The 21,367-nt window shown below is 28.4% G+C and overlaps 1 protein-coding gene across 2 annotated transcripts in view; it reads left to right on the top strand.

Moving 5' to 3' along the window:
• The window catches only part of Shc (SHC-adaptor protein), a 61,247-nt gene extending 39,880 nt beyond the window's left edge, over nt 1–21,367 (top strand). The window contains exons 9-11 of one of the 2 annotated variants that reach the window (XM_075360888.1): nt 2,500–2,612; nt 7,829–7,939; nt 16,787–21,367. In XM_075360888.1, coding sequence (XP_075217003.1) covers nt 2,500–2,612; nt 7,829–7,939; nt 16,787–16,918 — 356 coding nt within the window. In that variant the 3' untranslated portion in view covers nt 16,919–21,367. Of the gene's footprint in view, nt 1–2,499; nt 2,613–5,449; nt 5,525–7,828; nt 7,940–16,786 lie in introns of those variants that run through there. The other variant, XM_075360890.1, reaches the window with a different exon arrangement.

Consider the following 21,367-nt stretch of genomic DNA (forward strand, 5'->3'; position numbering starts at 1 on the left):
CATTGAAAATTGATACTTCTTAGTTGTATTGGGTGTGTGGCAAGAAGCCCCCTATTAATACAGCCAGAATTCTTTTTTTTTCAGTTTTTAACAAGGGTTCAAAGTTTATTATTTTGTTATCAGTGGTTAATGTCTGAAAAAAGGTCCTTATTTTCTTTATCAAAAAGTTGTATACCACAGATTTTCAGAAAATTCAAAGGGCTTTTTTGTGATAAGTAAGGGAATGAATTTTCATAACTCTACACTATTGTTTTGTCTGCTAATACATATAGGCAAATGAAACCAGGCTTCATCTAAATAAAAAAAAGTTATCCAGTACACCATTTTGAATAAAGTCTTTGAACTACACAATTCTGAAATTTACTGTTACAGTCAGATTCTTAAAGTTTGTACACCCTTTGAATGTAATATGGTTGTACATTAAGTTATTTTGCTGACATGTGATAATTACTTTGAGAAAGACCATTCCGTGGAGCAAGTTTCCTGAATATGTCTGAGAAGAACAGAAGAAGTGACTGTTGAGGTTTATGCAAATTGTTACATAAAATCGAGGCCATCAGAAATTACCACTTCATTTATGGTCAGACACAGCAGAAGCAAAATCCAATTAATAAATATGAAATATTAGGTTTTTTGTTGTGGAATAATTAGGTCTTATAATTGCGCTTTGCATTCTGAATTGTTAGATAATATTGCACAGTAAATACATTTTGCACTTGTGATATAAGATTTTTGTTCTGATTACATGAAAGTAAACATTCTAATGAAGAGATATTCACATATAAAAATATATGTGAGAGATGGAGTGTGTATCATCTGATGGCGCAAACTATCAGGGTTCAGAAAATACTACGATATGTATCAAAAGATTATCATGGAAAAACTGCTTAATAAATTATACATATAAATACTCATATAATAGAATATGAATTGGATTCGGGTATTTGATTTAAGCATTCATAAATAAAGATGAACAAGAAATTTAAGAGATGCATATATATTTTTCTTAGAGAAAAAAAATACTTAGCATACGTTTTAATAAACGTATCACTATTTAACTGATATCACAACCACCAAAAAACCAGTTTCATTGTTAAAATGTCAGTGAACTTCCTTGTCACAAAAACAGAATGATATAAAAAAAATGGTGACTAATACAAGCCACTGAAAAACATTTACAGTGTGAAGGTATCCCTCAAAAAACAATTGTTTGCCCTGAATCCAAAAAAATTGATATATAAAGAAACTAGAAAAAAAAAGTAGTAGCAGCTTACTAATTGCTACTCTCAAACTTCTCTAAAACACAATTCTTTCATTCAAAAGGAGAAAAAAATGTAATAAATTAAGACGTGCAAAAACATGAAAAATATTACAAAAATTCACTTGCCAGTGGGGCTGTTTCAAAATATAACAAACAGTTGGCTTAGCCTTTTACTACCTGTTTTCAGTTACATTATTTTGTAATTGAAACAGTTCCAGTGAGTGAATTTTATAATATTTTTCAAGTCTTTTGCACGACTTAATTTATTAAATATTTTCCTCTTTGTTTGAAGTAAAGAATTGGTTTAGAGAAGTTTGAGAGTAGCAAATAGTATTCATTATCATTCTGTTTTTGTGATAAGGAAATCACTAATACTTTTACAATGAGATTGATTTTGTGGTGGTTTTTTCTATGTAATTTTTTCTATGTAACCTTGTTTCTTATTCATGTAAGACAGATTTTTTGTTGTTGTAATCCTACCTATTTCCATCTCTGTTCATTACAATTTTCTACCAACAGATTAGAAATTTGTCTAATTGTCCACTATATTTTTACTTATAATTTACCCCCATATAGGTCATTGTACTTGTCAGTATTTTCTCTTTTTTAATTTTTGTTTAAAGTATTGTTTATTTTGTGTTTTTTTTTAACTAATTTTAAGTCTACCTTAAGTAATTTTCTGGTATAAATGTGAGTGTGTCTACAGCAACCTTTTTTCTTTAATTTGCTCCTGTATCCTTATGTACATTAATTATGTTATGTGCATTAATTGCTGCACAGTTATGGGTGCCAGAATGATAAAAACAGATAAGAAATTGATATAATTTGTTATTAATCTATCGTGTATCATTTAAAAAAGTTAATGTTACAAAACATGTTATAAATTTATTAGATTTGAAATTTCAGTTTTATGCATTTTATGAGATATTTTTAGCAGATTTTAATTTTATTTAAGTTTGTTCACTAGTTATTATCTATATATCATGTAATTCCTAGTAATTAGGTAACACATATAATGATGGATAGACTTCACTACATTTTTCAGAGTTCAATATTTTTTTTTATTAAAATTTATTTTTAAGATTTATGTTTACTTTATTGTTCATATTACTTCATTTACAGTAAATACAGAATAGTGCAAATCAATGTTAGTTAAATAAATACCAGTTTTTTTTTGCTATTAGCAGCTGTGCGATAATTATTTAATCTCCAAGGTTTTTCTTTTTTTCAATTTACAGAACCATTAGAAAGTACTTCAAATCCTGAGGAAACAGAAAGGGATAAATTGCGAGGAGAAACGTGGTTTCATGGTAATATCAGTCGACATCAAGCTGAAGCATTATTAAAACAGGTATGTAGTATAACCAAAGGATAATAATATCTTTATTAATTTATTTAAATTAAAATTTTTGTAGTCATATCTCCTCTGTAAGTAAATTTTAGCCAATCATATAAATAATATCTTTTCAGCCACTCCACAAAGTACAGATGTAAAGAACATTCTTACCTTTACTTTTTTTTTTGCTTTATTTACAATTATTTATACTATGCAATTATGTATAAGTCCATCTTCAGTAATGTTTTCTCTAAAATTTTTCTTTTTTCATTTACACATTAAAATAAAATATAGTACATTAAATCTATAGAACAAATATTTGTTCAGTCAATTTTTAAAAAAAATTAAAATGTTATTAATATTTAAAATTTTCTTATAACATGTTATCTATTTGTTAATACTGTACTGCACTGATTATTTGATTTATTAAAATTTTTGTCAACGTAGTACCAACTTAAATAATATGTATAAGGATGTCCCCATCAAATTCTGTCTGCAGATTCATGAGGCTGAATTTACATTTATATTTATATAAAATTTTTCTAAAATTTAAATTTTTATTACTATTTATGTGTTCAATATTTACATTTTTAATTACTTCTAAATTATTTTCCAAACTAGTTGCATTATGTTTGTTAATTAATAAATGGTATGCTACATTTCAGAAACCTACTTTGTTATTTTTAAATGATCTGAAATATTCATTAAATCTATCTTTATGAACCTGTTTGTTTTGCCAACATATATTTTTTCACAATTATTGCATTTTATTTTAGAAATACCAGAAGAATCATATTTATTTATTTTTTTTTTTAATTTAATATTTTAAATGTTTTACTATATGATTATCAGGTTTACAAGCAGGTTTATATTTATTATCATTATATGCGTTAATTAAGTATTCTATAATTTTATTTGTGCAGGAGTAATTTATATAAATATCTACATTGTTTTCATTTTCATTTATGGGTTTTAATCAAAAATTAATTTAGGATATAAATACAATATAAAAAATAGGTAAGAGTTTATTGATAAATTAAGTATCATTTTTGTTACCCCATTATTCCTATTGATTGTACAATTTCATTAATAAATACAGAAGACCAAAAATTTGTAAATAATATTACAATAATTAGAAACATCTGTAAACAAGATTATTTTGAACTTAATGGTGGTACTTATACTTATACACAAGAAAACTCTTTATCTATGGGTTTTCCCTTATCTGAAGAAATGTTAGAAATTTATCTACAAGAATTTGAAAGTAAAAAGTCTGTAGTATATATCATGTGCATAAAATGTTATTATGGGTTAGATACATAGATGATCTTTTGGTTATATATGAACCAAGTATAAATAAATAACAAACATAAAATAATTTTAAATAAATTAAATTGTTATCTTGAAACATTAAGTTTTACATGTGAAATAGGAATAGGACATAACAGGAAAATAAAATATTATTTAATAATTGCATGTAAAACAAAAAAACATAAAGGTAAGAATGTTATTTAATTCTGTACTTTGTTGAGTGGCTGAAAAAATATTATATTATATGATAAGCTAATAATATTTTATATACTACAATTTTACTTCCTTGTATGAAGTAAAGGAAGTATTGTGATTGTGAAAAATTTCAGTTTTTCAGATTTCGACAGAAATATTAATTTTGACCATCCCTGAATCCATTTTGACTAGTTTCGGTGTGACCTGTATGTATGTATCTTGCATAACTTAAAAACGATTAACCATAGGATGTTGAAATTTTGGATTTAGGACTGTTGTAACATCTAGTTTTGCACCTCCCCTTTTGATTGCAATCGACTGAACCAAAAGTGTCCAAAAAAACCCCAAAATTCAAAATTCACCTACTTAGTTTCATTAGTTCCAGAGTTAAAGCCAAATAAAATCTTAATTAATGAAATATTTTGATCTTACAAAGGGAACTACTTTTTTCTTTCTTTAACTTTCTTTCTTTATTTAAATATATTAATTTGTTAATAATTATTATTCTCTGATTGTAAAAAACGTTTTACGATAAATAATCAATAACAATAAAAAAAAAAAGAATGAAAAAATATCAGAAGTTATTAATGAAGTAAAATTTTATTTACTTTTCATTTAAAAAAAATATGTATATGCAATTAAATAGGCGTACAAGTAAGTCATGTGGTGTCCACATCAGATTTTTTTGTGTTTATTTTGCATGCTAGCTAGTTAACTCAAACACACAAAACATCTGAAATGTGCAGTAAGCACAGAATTATATGTCATAATGTTTCCAGGTTTGTGTTAAAAACAATAATAATAATGTTAAAAACATGAAATATTTACTAATTATAAAATTTAATATCATTTTGGAAGTTGAAAAAGTAATTTTTTTGAGAAATCTAAATCAAATCCAAATCAGCGTACTGATTTTCATACTGAATCAAAAAATACAGTTTTTAATAATTTACTTTAGTTCATTGTAGCTTAGTTCAAATATTTCAGCATTATGTGAACATATCAAGCATCCCAAGATGCTAGGGAAAGTGTGAAATAAATAAGTTTCCTTTTAGATAGTGAAAACTATCTATCCCAGCAAATTTTTGTACTTCTTTTTATAAGAAAATTGTGTTAATAGCAAAGGAAGACAATGATTAAAATATATGCGAAACAGATAATTGAGCTTGTAGGATGTAAGAGGTACTTTCAGACTAAAGAATTTCAAAGAAAAAAATTTATGTTTAGATAGAAAATTGCTAAATTAAAAATTGACTATATTGTTTTATGCATTGTACAATCTTTATGTACACGTTTAGTTATACGTAAACTAAACCTTCTTAGAAACTTGGTTCTGGTTGTTGCAGGATGGAGATTTTCTTGTTCGAGAATCACAAAAATAAATGAATTTACATTTATATTTATATAAAATTTTTCTAAAATTTAAATTTTTATTACTATTTATGTGTTCAATATTTACATTTTTAATTACTTCTAAATTATTTTCCAAACTAGTTGCATTATGTTTGTTAATTAATAAATGGTATGCTACATTTCAGAAACCTACTTTGTTATTTTTAAATGATCTGAAATATTCATTAAATCTATCTTTATGAACCTGTTTGTTTTGCCAACATATATTTTTTCACAATTATTGCATTTTATTTTAGAAATACCAGAAGAATCATATTTATTTATTTTTTTTTTTAATTTAATATTTTAAATGTTTTACTATATGATTATCAGGTTTACAAGCAGGTTTATATTTATTATCATTATATGCGTTAATTAAGTATTCTATAATTTTATTTGTGCAGGAGTAATTTATATAAATATCTACATTGTTTTCATTTTCATTTATGGGTTTTAATCAAAAATTAATTTAGGATATAAATACAATATAAAAAATAGGTAAGAGTTTATTGATAAATTAAGTATCATTTTTGTTACCCCATTATTCCTATTGATTGTACAATTTCATTAATAAATACAGAAGACCAAAAATTTGTAAATAATATTACAATAATTAGAAACATCTGTAAACAAGATTATTTTGAACTTAATGGTGGTACTTATACTTATACACAAGAAAACTCTTTATCTATGGGTTTTCCCTTATCTGAAGAAATGTTAGAAATTTATCTACAAGAATTTGAAAGTAAAAAGTCTGTAGTATATATCATGTGCATAAAATGTTATTATGGGTTAGATACATAGATGATCTTTTGGTTATATATGAACCAAGTATAAATAAATAACAAACATAAAATAATTTTAAATAAATTAAATTGTTATCTTGAAACATTAAGTTTTACATGTGAAATAGGAATAGGACATAACAGGAAAATAAAATATTATTTAATAATTGCATGTAAAACAAAAAAACATAAAGGTAAGAATGTTATTTAATTCTGTACTTTGTTGAGTGGCTGAAAAAATATTATATTATATGATAAGCTAATAATATTTTATATACTACAATTTTACTTCCTTGTATGAAGTAAAGGAAGTATTGTGATTGTGAAAAATTTCAGTTTTTCAGATTTCGACAGAAATATTAATTTTGACCATCCCTGAATCCATTTTGACTAGTTTCGGTGTGACCTGTATGTATGTATCTTGCATAACTTAAAAACGATTAACCATAGGATGTTGAAATTTTGGATTTAGGACTGTTGTAACATCTAGTTTTGCACCTCCCCTTTTGATTGCAATCGACTGAACCAAAAGTGTCCAAAAAAACCCCAAAATTCAAAATTCACCTACTTAGTTTCATTAGTTCCAGAGTTAAAGCCAAATAAAATCTTAATTAATGAAATATTTTGATCTTACAAAGGGAACTACTTTTTTCTTTCTTTAACTTTCTTTCTTTATTTAAATATATTAATTTGTTAATAATTATTATTCTCTGATTGTAAAAAACGTTTTACGATAAATAATCAATAACAATAAAAAAAAAAAGAATGAAAAAATATCAGAAGTTATTAATGAAGTAAAATTTTATTTACTTTTCATTTAAAAAAAATATGTATATGCAATTAAATAGGCGTACAAGTAAGTCATGTGGTGTCCACATCAGATTTTTTTGTGTTTATTTTGCATGCTAGCTAGTTAACTCAAACACACAAAACATCTGAAATGTGCAGTAAGCACAGAATTATATGTCATAATGTTTCCAGGTTTGTGTTAAAAACAATAATAATAATGTTAAAAACATGAAATATTTACTAATTATAAAATTTAATATCATTTTGGAAGTTGAAAAAGTAATTTTTTTGAGAAATCTAAATCAAATCCAAATCAGCGTACTGATTTTCATACTGAATCAAAAAATACAGTTTTTAATAATTTACTTTAGTTCATTGTAGCTTAGTTCAAATATTTCAGCATTATGTGAACATATCAAGCATCCCAAGATGCTAGGGAAAGTGTGAAATAAATAAGTTTCCTTTTAGATAGTGAAAACTATCTATCCCAGCAAATTTTTGTACTTCTTTTTATAAGAAAATTGTGTTAATAGCAAAGGAAGACAATGATTAAAATATATGCGAAACAGATAATTGAGCTTGTAGGATGTAAGAGGTACTTTCAGACTAAAGAATTTCAAAGAAAAAAATTTATGTTTAGATAGAAAATTGCTAAATTAAAAATTGACTATATTGTTTTATGCATTGTACAATCTTTATGTACACGTTTAGTTATACGTAAACTAAACCTTCTTAGAAACTTGGTTCTGGTTGTTGCAGGATGGAGATTTTCTTGTTCGAGAATCACAAGGTTCAGCTGGTCAGTATGTACTGACAGGATTACAAGGAGGCCTTAAAAAACATTTGTTACTTATTGATCCTGAAGGGGTGGTATGTATCTAATTTGTTTCAATGACTGGTAATTTACTATGTTAGTAATTCTACATGATAATATTCATAATTATTAACATATTACTATTAATGAAGACGGCACTGCTTGCAGAACAACAAAGGCCCCTGAATAAGAGAAGGGTCCCTTGTTTAGGGGGGAGATTCGCAACAGTTTATTTTGTAATGTACTACTTGCTAAATTTGAATGTCCCTTCTTCCCTTCTCTTTCTGTTCTGATATGACCCCCTTTCTTTGCTTTTAAATCCTTTTTAAAAACTCGAGTTTTAAACAGTTTAATCCAGTTACATAGTTATTGATAATGTTTCTTCTCTTTTAAGTACATTTTATGTCTTGTAAAGTTGAACTAATTATATTCTTATGTGTAATTATAATAAAAAAAGGCATTATAATATAAATAATTTATTTGTATAAAAATTTGTGTGCAGCTGATTTTATTACTTTGATATACTGTTATATTAAAAAAAAATATTTTCTTATTTAGTAAAACAAATATTAAAAAACCGAATGTTAAGAAAGTTGACCAATATATTTGTTGCATTTGATGAAGCAATACATTGATGTCAGGAAGTATCTTCTTTTATGAATTTAATCATGATTAAAACTTATAGCCATGATATAAATGTTTCATATATATATATATATATATGTATTCAAGGAGGGATCAAGTTTGGATTATTTGTTCAATTAATTAGAGAAAAGCAGTACATACCAATTTAAAAATTTTGAAAAATGTATTTATTTATAGATATTTATTTTGTTAATTTTATTTTATTTTATATAATGATTTTTATTTTAATTTAGAACAAAATATCTCACAAAGCGACGTGTGCTGCCATCTTGTATTTTCATTCTCCTACTACTGACATTCCTAAACTTGTTGACCCATTCCCTCATCTGTCAATCGCTATTGTCATGGAATCAGAGTATGCATACTGTGTCAACATGTCTAAAACAAATGCAGTGATGAGTTTTTAACAGCAGAAAAGTAAACATTTGTGACACTCATAGTCATCTGGAAACTGTTAGAAGATGATATAATGAATATTGAAGATGAACCTTGCAGTGATTGACCAGTTTCTGTGACTATGAGAAGCACCAAAAGGAGGTGGATGAATTAATTCAAAATGACTGTCACATTACTCATTAACACATTGCCACCCAGATAGGCAAATCAAGACATTATTGCACAACCGCAAAATCTGTTTGTGGTGGGTGCCATGCAAACCCGCAGAAATGAGCAAACAACAAAGGAATATTGTGAATAGCTTCTGAAACATTATTGTGACAAGGTAGATGACTTTATTTTCAATATTGTGACTGGAGACAAAACTGGGATGCATCATTGTGACTGGAAGAAAAATATAGTATTGATTGTATGCAACATAGTTCGTCAAATTCAAGAAATTTCAAAACACAACCCTCTGCAAAAAAAAATTCTCTTGACAGTATTCTGGGATTTTAAACAAATATACTAATTGCCTACCTGGAAGCCAGGTCAACTGTAAATTCTGTGCTATACATTAAGATGTTAAATACAGCTTAGGAGATGTGCATATCATGTTCGACAATCCATGGAACTAATAATTCTTGAGACCTTGCCATTGGTGAGGGGGCTTGAGTGCTCAGTGATACAGAGTAGCTGGACCGAAGATGCAACCATATCGGAGCGGTATCTGTTGAGATCCAGACTAAGGAATGATTCCTGAAAGAGGGCAGCAGCTCTTTCAGTAGTTGTTAAGGGCGTAGGTCAGGACGACTTAAATGGCCATATTAACATCACTCAATCCTATGAGTACTGCGCAGCTGAAAGGAATGGAAAGCTACAGCTGTTTTTTTTCCAACAAAATGTAGCTCTTTACATTTTCATATAGCAATGATGGAAGCGCCTTCCTTGGTAAAATATTCCAGAGGTCACTAGTCCCCCGTTCAGATCTCCGGGTGGGGACTACTAAGGAAGAAGTCACCAGAAAATTAAAAAATAACATTCTACGAGTCTGAGTGTGGAATGTTAGAAGTCTAAAAAAGGTTGGTAGGTTAGAAAATTTAAAGAGGGAAATGGATAGGATAAATGTAGATGCAGTAGGAATTAGCGAGGTCCGGTGGGAAGAGGAAAACGACTTTTGGTCAGGTATTTTTGAATAATTAACTCAGCTTCGAATAATGGGCAGGCAGGAGTAGGTTTTGTAATGATCAAGAAGATACGGAAGAGAGTAGAGTATTTCAGAATGGATAGCGATAGAATCATTGTAATAAGGATAAAATCAAAACTTAAACTGACAGCAATTGTTAACTTATATGAAGAAATTGATGAAGGAAAAACATATAAAAGGAGATGAAAATTTAATAATAGTTGGAGATTGGAATGGAAGCACTGGAAAAAGCAAGGAAGGAAATGTAGTGGGTGAACACGGGCTGGGCAAATGGAATGAAAGAGGGGACCGACCTATAGAGTTTTGCACGAAGTATAATTTAGTAATTGCCAACACCCAGTTTAAAAATCATAATAGAAGAATATACACATGGAAAAAGCCAGGCGATACTGCAAGGTATCAGATAAATTATATCATGGTTAAGCAAAGATTTAGAAATCAACTAGTTGACTGCAAAACGTACCCTGGAGCAGACAATGATAGGGACCATAATTTAGTGATAATGAAATGTAGATTGGGGTTTAAAAACCTGAAGAAAAGTTGTCAGATAAATTGGTGGAATTTAGAGAAACTTGAGGAAGAGGAGGTAAAGAAGATTTTTGAGGAGGACATTGCAAGTGGTCTGAGTAAAAAAGATAAGGTAGAAAATGTAGAAGAAGAATGGGAGAATGTTAAAAAGGAAATTCTTAAATCAGCAGAAGCGGACTTAGGCGGAACAAAGAGAAATGGTAGAAAACTTTGGATTTCAGACGATACATTGCAGCTGATGGATGAATGTAGAAAACATAAGAATGCTAGTGATGAAGAAAGTAAAAGGAACTACCGTCAATTAAGAAATACTATAAACAGGAAGTGCAAACTAGCAAAAGAAGAGTGGATTAAAGAAAAGTGTTCGAAAGTGGAAAGAGAAATGATCATTGGTAAATAAGATGGATCATACAGGAAAGTTAAGGAAAATTTTGGGGTATATAAATTAAAATCTAAAAATGTGTTAAAACAAAGATGGTACATCGATATATAATACGAAAGGCAAAGTCGATAGGTGGGTGGAATATATCGAATACAGAGGAAATGAATTAGAAGATGGTGCTATAGAGGAAGAAGAGGAAGTTGAAGAGGATGAAAGGGGAGAAACATCACAGAGATCTGAATTTTAGAGAGCATTAAAAGGTCTGAATGGCAGGAAGGCTCTTGGAATGGATGGAATACCTGTAGAATTACTGTGCAGTGCAGGTGAGGAAACGATTGATAGATATACAAACTGGTGTGTAATATTTGTGAAAAAAGGGAAGTTCCGTCACACTTCAAAAAGAGTGTTATAGGCATGATAACAAAGAAAGCAGGAGGAGATAAATGTGAAGAATACAGAACAATTAGCTTAACTAGCCATGCATCAAAAATCTTAACTAGAATTCTATACAGAAGAACTGAGAGGAGAGTGGAAGAAGTGTTAGGAGAAGACCAATTTGGTTTTAGAAAAGGTATAGAGACAAGGGAAGCAATTTTAAGCCTCAGATTAATAGTAGGAGGAAGAAAAACAAACCAACATTCTTGACATTTATAGACCTAGAATAGGCATTTGATAACGTAGACTGGAATAAAATGTTCAGCATTTAAAAAAAATTAGGGTTCAAATATAGAGATAGAACAACTGCTAACATTTACAGGAATGAAACAGTAACAGTAATAATTGAAGAACATAAGAAAGAAACCGTAATAAGAAAGGGAGTATGACAAGGATGTTCCCTATCCCCGTTACTGTTTAATCTTTACATAGAACTAGCAGTTAATGATGTTAAAGAACAATTTAGATTCAGAGTAACAGTAAAAGGTGAAAAGATAAAGATTATATGATTTGCTGATGATATAGTAATTCTAGCTGAGAGTAAAAAGGATTTAGAAGGAACAATGAACGGCATGGATGAAGTCCTATGCAAGAACTACCGCATGAAAATAAACAATAACAAAAGGAAAGTAATGAAATATTTTAGAAATAACGAAGATGGACCTCTGAATGTGAAAATAGTAGGAGAAAAGATTTGGAGGTAGAAGAATGTTGTTATTTGGGAAGCAGAATTACTAAAGATGGATAAAGCAGGAGCGATGTAAAATGCTGAATAGCACAGGTGAAATGAGCTTTTGGTCAGAAATATAATTTGCTTACATTAAAAATTAATTTAAATGTCAGGAAAATATTTTTGAAAATATATGTTTGGTGCGTCGCTTTGTATGGAAGTGAAACTTGAACAATCGTAGTATCTGAGAAGAAAAGATTAGAAGCTTCTGAAATGTGGTGCTATAGGAGAATGTTAAAAATCAGATGGGTGGATAAAGTGACAAATGAAGAGGTGTTGTGGCAACTCGATGAAGAAAGAAGTATTTGGAAAAATATAATTAAAAGAAGACAGACTTATAGGCCACATATTAAGGCATCGTGGAATAGTTGCTTTAATATTGGAGGGACAGGTAGAAGGATAAATGTTTGGAATATGTAAAACAAATTGTTGTAGAATGTAGGGGGTGTACTGAAATGAAATGACAAGCACTAGATAGGAAATCTTGGAGAGCTGCTTCAAACCAGTCAAATGACTGAAGACAAAAAAATGTATAAAATGTATAAATGTGTATAATATGGGTGTGTCAAAAACCAGAATTTTTTTAAAAATGGCACGAAAAAGATAATCTTACCATTACAATTAAAAAATATAATATATATAAAAATTTAAAACATCAAAATACCTATATCAGTTTTTGAAAATTATGTCAGGTAGATGTCATCCTTTATGTGTGCAATCTGCCGATGAGGTTCCTCATTGCTCGCTGCTACATCTCAGGTCAATGCCACAAATTTCATCTTGAATTGCATGTTTCAATTCACCTGGACTCTCTTTGGCAGACTCTCATAGACCATTCTGACAAGAAAAAAATTGCTAACTGATAAATCTGGTGATCTTTGGGGCCAGGGAATGTCATCAAATCTTGAGATGACACTGATACCAATTAATTTTTGCACAGCTGTCATTGATTAACTTGCAGTGTGCAATGTCGAACCATCCTGTTGAAACCAGGTTTCATGCTGGTATAGGAAATTTTTCAATGCTGGTATAACAAAATATTGCAGCATGTGAACAAACCATTCCGAAGTGAGTCGTGATCTGCTCATTTAAAAAAATTATCGTTCGATGACTCCATGTGCTGAAACTGCACACCATACCATTTGCTTGCTGCTGTGTTCATGAACTTTATTGTAGTTACTGTCTGTTCACTAATGATAGTTCTGCTTGTTCAGATAATCTGAAATGGAATTGTGCCTCATCTGACATTCACAGCTGTCCATAGATTTGTTGCCCTTGTCAATGTTTGCCATAAATTTTTGGACAGAAATCAAAGCAGAACTGGTGATCGTTCTCCTTCAGTTCTGGAACAATCTGTATGTTGTAAGGATGAAGTCAAACTGAAGAGCTTCTTGTTTACAAATTGAACGCTGTTGGCTGAAATGGGTGCAGCCTCAATATTGTGTGGAATATGAGCATTTCTTGGTCATCCTGTCTGTTTCTTTTCCAGAGGCGATTCTTTCTTCAAAGTTTTTAATCCATGGTTTTATTGTGTATTTTGATGGAACATGCCCTAAATTGTAATGCTGTCAGAACTCCTATGTCCCTTCTAAACTGTTGTTGGTTTTATAATACATTTTAATGGTGTAAACATGCTGTTAACTGTTCCACTGCTCCATGATGACTGAATGACATTGGTTGCCTCTGCATAAAGCAGTGCTGCCAACTGTATATAGCTACTACGCATTTAAAAAGTTCTCGTTTCTTTGTGTCACCTTGTTTATGAAAATATAAACCATCAAAACACAGTAATTAGATAAATTAAACTTACCATATTAATTTCCAATAACTAGTTTTTGGGGTATCCTGTATCTTCAGTTGGTATTAAATTTTATATCTATTACATTAAAACATATTCTTTTATTTGAAATTATATTTTGAATAATATTATGAATGTACATATAAATTTTGCTGCAAAAATTTACATGTTTCACTCATAATGTTATTCAAAATATAAAACGTAATTTTAAATAAATTGACAAACAATTAAAAGAATATGTTGAATTGAATTATTTTAATATTAAAATAATTCATTAACATATATATATATATATATATATATATATATTGTCCTGCGTTTGTGGCTTGATCAGGATATTGAGAGACTAACAAATACAAATGTTTATATGTAAATATAATTTATTAGTTTAAGAACAGAAAATAATCAGGCAAATCAATAAATTATATACAAAACAGAGTTTCAAGTAAGAACAGGATTTATTTAAAGTATAATTGATTAAAACTTTATAATGACTGCTAATATTAACACTTGGTCATTATAATACTAGTTTAACAACTAGTATTAGTAGTTAACAACTAGTACTAGTTGTTAAACTAGTATTATAATGACCACCAGATAAGATTAGACCAGTTTAAGGTTCACACAATTTCATTCACTGCAAATATCTTTCCTATTTACAGTAGAACTACCCTAACATTTCATCATTTCCACTTACTGTCTACCATTAACTCACTGAACAACTTCCTGCATTTACCCACTGTCCATACTGGAATACTTGTGACATCATGTTACTCGTTCTACTATACACTGACTAATAATGCAGTCTTACAATTGTGTCGAACACAACCTGCAACACTATGCTTATTCTCGTTTCTTACTGACTTTCCCCCTGGTCCAAGCAGTCTTACATACCCTGACCTGCAAACCACCAAACTCCTTAACTATTGAAGCACCTTAACTCATTGCAGCACCGGTAGAGCCTATCAAACGCTCTGGAGAAATCACTGTGGGATTGCCTTCAACTGCTTGGTGCAAGCCCTTAGGATGGCCGGAGTGTCGTCGAAAAAGCAGCATTTCATCTTCAACTTGAGTTTTGGGAACAAAAAATATCTGCTGTAGCCCAGGTAAGGTGAGATAAGAGGGTGATTTAATTTGCAGCGTAATAATGTGTTAAAACTGTTGTCATGTGTGCCAAGGCATTGTTGTGCAAGAGTCAAACTGCCCGGATCCTGGTACTCAGGCTGGATTTGATGAATCAGGCATTTCATTACTTCCAAATAAAATTTATAATTCATGGTTTGACGAGTTGCGTGCACCCTTTCACAATATTTTCGTCATGAACAGCTGTTGATGGCCTCCCGCTTCATTTGTCGTCATCCAACGACTCTCTACTGTCTTTAAACCGCTTCCACCACGTGCATGTTGTTGTAGTACGAGATGTGGCTTCGTCACCAAATACTTGCTGTATCAATGATTAAGTTTTAGTGAAAGATTTTTGAAGTCAAACACAAAATTTTATTGTGATTCTCTGTTCCATTTTGTGAGCTCACATGAACACACAATGTACATGACCAAATATAACTTGAGACTGGAGTGTTGAAATTTTGTACACACACTCGTCAAACATCCTACTACATAGTTCCTTGGTTGTCCAAGAGATGGCGCTACTTGTATAGACTATAGAAATTTAGTTCAGAAACTTTTCAGACATGCTGTGTATGTGTATACAACTCTGAAAGATATTGTATCCCATGATGCGCAAGGTTTGAAAAATAGAAATTATTATATTTTTTTACATTATGAAAGTAAGCTTAAGATTAATGAAAAATAAATTGGATGGTGAAAAGAAATTGAAGAAGTATGTGCATCAAAATAATATAGAGCTAGGAGATGTTTCAGCTTAACATTCACCTCAGCCAGCATGATTCTTTTTTAAAATTACTGTGCTGTCCTAAAAGTCCAATTTTTTCCTAAATGTCTTCAGCTTCCACATGGAAATCAACTGCAAACAGAATAATTCAAAGGTAGGTTTTCATCCAAAATTATATCAGGTGCCTCTTCTACCGAACATAATTATTAATGGATGTCTCGATCGTATCAAAACATCATCTTACATCCTTTGTAGAATTTTGTATTAAACCTCTTATAACAAACCACACACATATTTTCTACAGTTTTGCAGAACTCAGTTGCATGAAATTTTTCTAAATGGATGTGTGACTTTATTTGAAAGTAATGTAAACATTTTCACTTATTGTGTATAACATCTTATTGTTATTTCTAATTATTACCAATAATTCAACATAAGTATAATTTATATTTATTTTTTAAGTGCAATATCACATCCAGATTTTCCAGAGATTCATTTTACACAACTGGTTTTTCAATAACTATGTATTTTTACAAATTTTATGTATCAAACTCAAACAGTTAAAAAGTAATAAAATAAACTATTAATGTAATCAAAACAAATTGTAATTTCACAAAACACAAATTCAACAAAGTATATTCTCATTTTGTGGATTGATATGGATTTAATGTTGTTTGGTAGTTAAAATCTATTTCTAAATAGTAAATATGTGTAATGTCAGAACTGCAAAATATGGTACAGGGAAGATACTGAAACATTAAATTAAAATCTTACTGCTGTAGTGTCTCAATATCTCAAGTTCTCAGATTATATTGTCAGTTTTGAGCGGACTGACTGACCGATAAGGTTAATGGACTATCTGTGAAACCAATTACCACTAAGTTTCTGTAGGTTTATCACCTTATAAATTTAAATCTCCATGTTAATAACTAAAATTTCTTTTTTTTGCAGGTAAGGACAAAAGATAGAATGTTTGAGAGTGTCAGTCATTTAATTAATTATCATTGTCAAAATCAGTTGCCAATTATTTCAGCAGAAAGTGCTCTGGTGTTGAGGAATCCAGTGCCTCGAACAGCTCTCTGATAAAATAATTTTTTTGTAGAAATACTGTTATCTGATTTGGTTCGTTATTTGCCAAACTCACTAGGGCCAAATTTTATCAACTGATACTAATAAAGTTAACATCAACTGGTAATTTAAATCAGATTATCCAATTATATTGGTCACATTACTCACTTTTTTCACTTGATATAGAAATTGGTTATAGTATATGGTGTTATAATATTTATTTACATTGTATAATTTTGAATTGTACTGAAGAGATAGTTTATTTATACCATCTTACTAGGTTTTTCTCTTATAGAATATTTTTGTGTCTATTCAGCATTTGATAAATAGGAAGTACATAATTTAATTTTATATACTCATGTGTACTATTTTTCATGTAGATCTGTGATCATTGCATAAAATTAAGCAGTATACTTTTTTAAATTATAAATATTTCAACTTTTTTATGTTTGTACCATTTACATATAGTTTTTCCTTGCTGTAATTGTGGTTAGTGGTTTTAGAGTTTGTATGTATGTATTTTAATTTTAGATTCAGAAATATATAAACAGCTTTGACATCATTATATTTTACGTACTTGTAAATCTTTTCTTTTTGTCTAAACATGTATTTAAAATAGTAATACTATTAATACTTTCAGTCTAGCCATGATTCATTTACACTTCTTGTGGTCCAAAATTTATTTGTACTAAATTAAAAAAAAAAATTAATGTATAAATTGGTCAAATTATTGGTAATCTAAAAATGATTAATAAATTAGTAAATTTTTTTGTTTATATTTACCCCATTGCCTGTCTTGAGTTCTTATATAAACTCTTATGAATTTTATTTATCTCTGAAAACTATTTTTAGAATTTATGTAAACTATTTCAATTGAAACTTTTTTATAATTGTATAAATTATATAGCAGTGAACAAAAGGCAAAATTTTCCTGGTCAGAATTTTTTTGATATTTTGAATCGTGAAAAATATTTTATATTCTATATGTAATACTGAATGTCATCTTTTTCTATTTTCCTTGATATATTTTGACTTTTGTACATTATCTTAATAGTTAAGAAATTTTTTCACTACATGTAAAACATTTTTAATTTTGTAATTTTTATTGTGCTTTATATGATCACATTATATTTAAACTGTTTGCTGCTTACTTACATTGTTATTTTATTGCTAAATAAAGATTAAACGAAAATGTGTTGCTTCATTAATAAAGTAACAAACTAAGTTAGGAAGTTTAGATTACCATAGTTCTGTTAAATCGGTAAAGATTATTTTTTTAAAATGTTGCTGGTTATTCATTTGAACTATCAAAATTGCTGTAAACATTTGCCAATGGTTTGTAGCAGGAATTACCACTTGCTGAAAGTGTTAATAGAATTACTAAATTAAACATTTCTCATTACATTTAGTTTTTTGAATGGTACTTGAAAATATTTTGTTACAGAATCAATCATGTTTAAAAAGATTATATTTTTCATATATATATTTTTTATTTGAAATAAATAATTGTTTATTTTAATTTATGAGACATGGAGTGTGTATGTTCATATTTAATGTCGACTGGATTGATACACTGATACGCAAAGCGTTATTTAGCTAAATACCTGTTTTCAAAATTCATCTGTCAACACATTACATCAACTGAGCAATAACAATTATGCAGCAAGTTCGTTTCAGGTTGCTACAACAGTAACTACAAAAATACTGTGGGATATGAAATAGATTTCTTTGCCCTTTTAATGATTGTGTTTGTTCTAAATGTTTAGAGAATTATTTAAAAAAGTAGATTATAAGATTTTATACAGGATATTAAATTTATTTAAAAAAGTAGATTATAAGATTTTTCTAAAATATTTAGTGTTTACAAAAGCCATTAAATAAATTAAAAATAACAGTTCTAAAAAAAAGGATTATTAAACAATTTGAAAGTAATGTGACTGGAGATCAAATGTTTTACAAAGTGAGCTGCAATATTTCTTATTACACAAAGGTAGGGGATCACTTTAACCAACCTAAACTGAAAAATATTTTATAAACATTGTTTCTCTAAACATTTTTCAGTTTAGGTTGGTTAAAGTGATCCCCTACCTTTGTGTAATAAGAAATATTGCAGCTCACTTTGTAAAACATTTGATCTCCAGTCACATTACTTTCAAATTGTTTAATAATCCTTTTTTTTAGAACTGTTATTTTTAATTTATTTAATGGCTTTTGTAAACACTAAATATTTTAGAAAAATCTTATAATCTACTTTTTTAAATAAATTTAATATCCTGTATAAAATCTTATAATATACTTTTTTAAATAAATTTAATTAATATCCTGTATTTCTTTTTATAAAAAAAAAAAAATCTGTAACAGATGAAAAGTATATACCCCCCCCCCCTGTATTTTTAATTATGTTTTTAAACATTATGTTGAAGTAGAGATAGATATTGTGGAAAACATTGAATGTAGAGAAAAAACACAAAAATTATAATAAAAAATCAATTTTTATAAATGTACATTTAATATAAGTTTACATTCAATTTATACATGTAGCAATCAATAAACATCTATGGTCTTAAAAGAACTAATGTGTAGGTAACAAAATACCTATTTAACAATGACTTTTTTATTTTATGAAGTTTTCTTATATTTATTTAGGAAACCATGTAATTTTTTAAGTTTGAAAAAGGAAAGTAAAAGTAGTGGATAAGTGTAACATTTTTAAATTACTTGTGTGCAGGAAGCTGTTTCATTATGGGTAAATTTATGCCCATTCAAATAACTGTTTTTCTATTACATCAGAAATATAGGAATATTAAATGACAGTCATATCATTAAAAATTATTCACACACATTGTCTGGAGTAGTAATTTTACCTATGAATGGATTTTTATAACAAGTGATTGAAAATGAAGGAATGGTTTATCCAATTAATTATGAAACTGCTTCATACCAGTGAATGAATAAAGAAGGGTGAAGTCCTAATAATAGGTATGGATAAAAAATTGATTAATAGAGGTTAAAAAAAGGTCTGTTAAGTATAAAAAATTAATCTTTGAAAGTTTATAATCTCAAAAAAATTCAAAGCTAAAAAAATACAAACATATAAGTAATCTGATGGCAATGAATTAATACTGTGGAGCGATTTAGACTGAAATTCTACTGCTGCATGATCTATTTATTATGTCGCTCACAAGTTTTACATATTGATTATGTCCTTTATATTAATACTAGCTGACCCGGCAATGGTTCGCCATTACTAGATTTGAGTAAATGTGTAGATTAAATGAACCCAGATGAAAGTTTGTTAAAACATTAAAAAACTGAACATTACGGAACTTCACAAAATTTAACCTTTCTCTTTTACCTATTTTCCCATAAATATTTTTTTTCACCTACCTAATATATATATATTCTGAATATGAACCAAATCAGACCATAAATGCGATTTTTCAAAATATCTCGACCCCAGCTCCACCTAGCAGGTCCAAACTAATTCAGAAACCTGCATGGGCGTGTACCCAACTCACCAGTTTCATTGCAATCTGATAAATGGTAGAGAAACATATACACAAGAAACCAACAAACATTCATTTTTGTATATATATAAGATTTAATTTTTTTATGTCATATTGCGATTTATTTATTTAAGTAAAAAAGTTATTTTTACTTCTGTACAGTAATTATTGAAGGGCTTTTATTTTTTCAAGTAAAATCAAAAAATGATAAAAATAACACAACATAAACCACAATAAGAATAACCTTGCTTACACCTACTAAGGTGTATTTATGAAAAGGTAATTTATGACTTATATGTGTGGTGGTGTTTGTATGAACTATGCTGTTTTGTTGAAATAATAATGAACTTTTTTGAACAAAGCTCATCTTTAATTTTGTGTTCATGAATATATATTTTAATGTATTGTGTTGCTTCAATAAGTTTTTCGCCAAAGTTAATTAAAATTTCTTTTTGTTTGTAGTACAGTTTATGTAAAATAAAGTTTCAAGGAGAATGTCATTGATAAAAGTATAAAGAAAATTTCTTCATCTTATATAACAATTTTTTTTAGACATTTTAAATTGAAATTTGTATGATAAGACAATCTTCTGGTTAATTAAAAAAAAAATGTTTTGTACGAGGACCACCAGATGCAGTTTATCACAAATATTTCCACTTATTGAATACATAGATTAATATAATTATAATTATAGTAGTTATATATATCATCACAATAAACGCTTTATAATTATATAAATTAATTGGTTATGATATTTATATTGTTGTTTTAAGTAATATGTAATAACGTTATCTAATAAATGTATATATGTATATTTTATATTTGCACTCTTAATTAATTGTATATAAATTTAATAATTATTTTCTTTTCGCTCATGATGATCAGTGATGTCATCTGATATAAGGTATAAAGAGTGGTGTAAGTTATACATTAAAATAAAATAATATTACAAAGTAAA

The sequence above is a fragment of the Lycorma delicatula genome, chromosome 3 (assembly GCF_047948215.1).
Source record: "Lycorma delicatula isolate Av1 chromosome 3, ASM4794821v1, whole genome shotgun sequence".
Classification (NCBI taxonomy): Eukaryota; Metazoa; Arthropoda; class Insecta; order Hemiptera; family Fulgoridae; genus Lycorma; species Lycorma delicatula.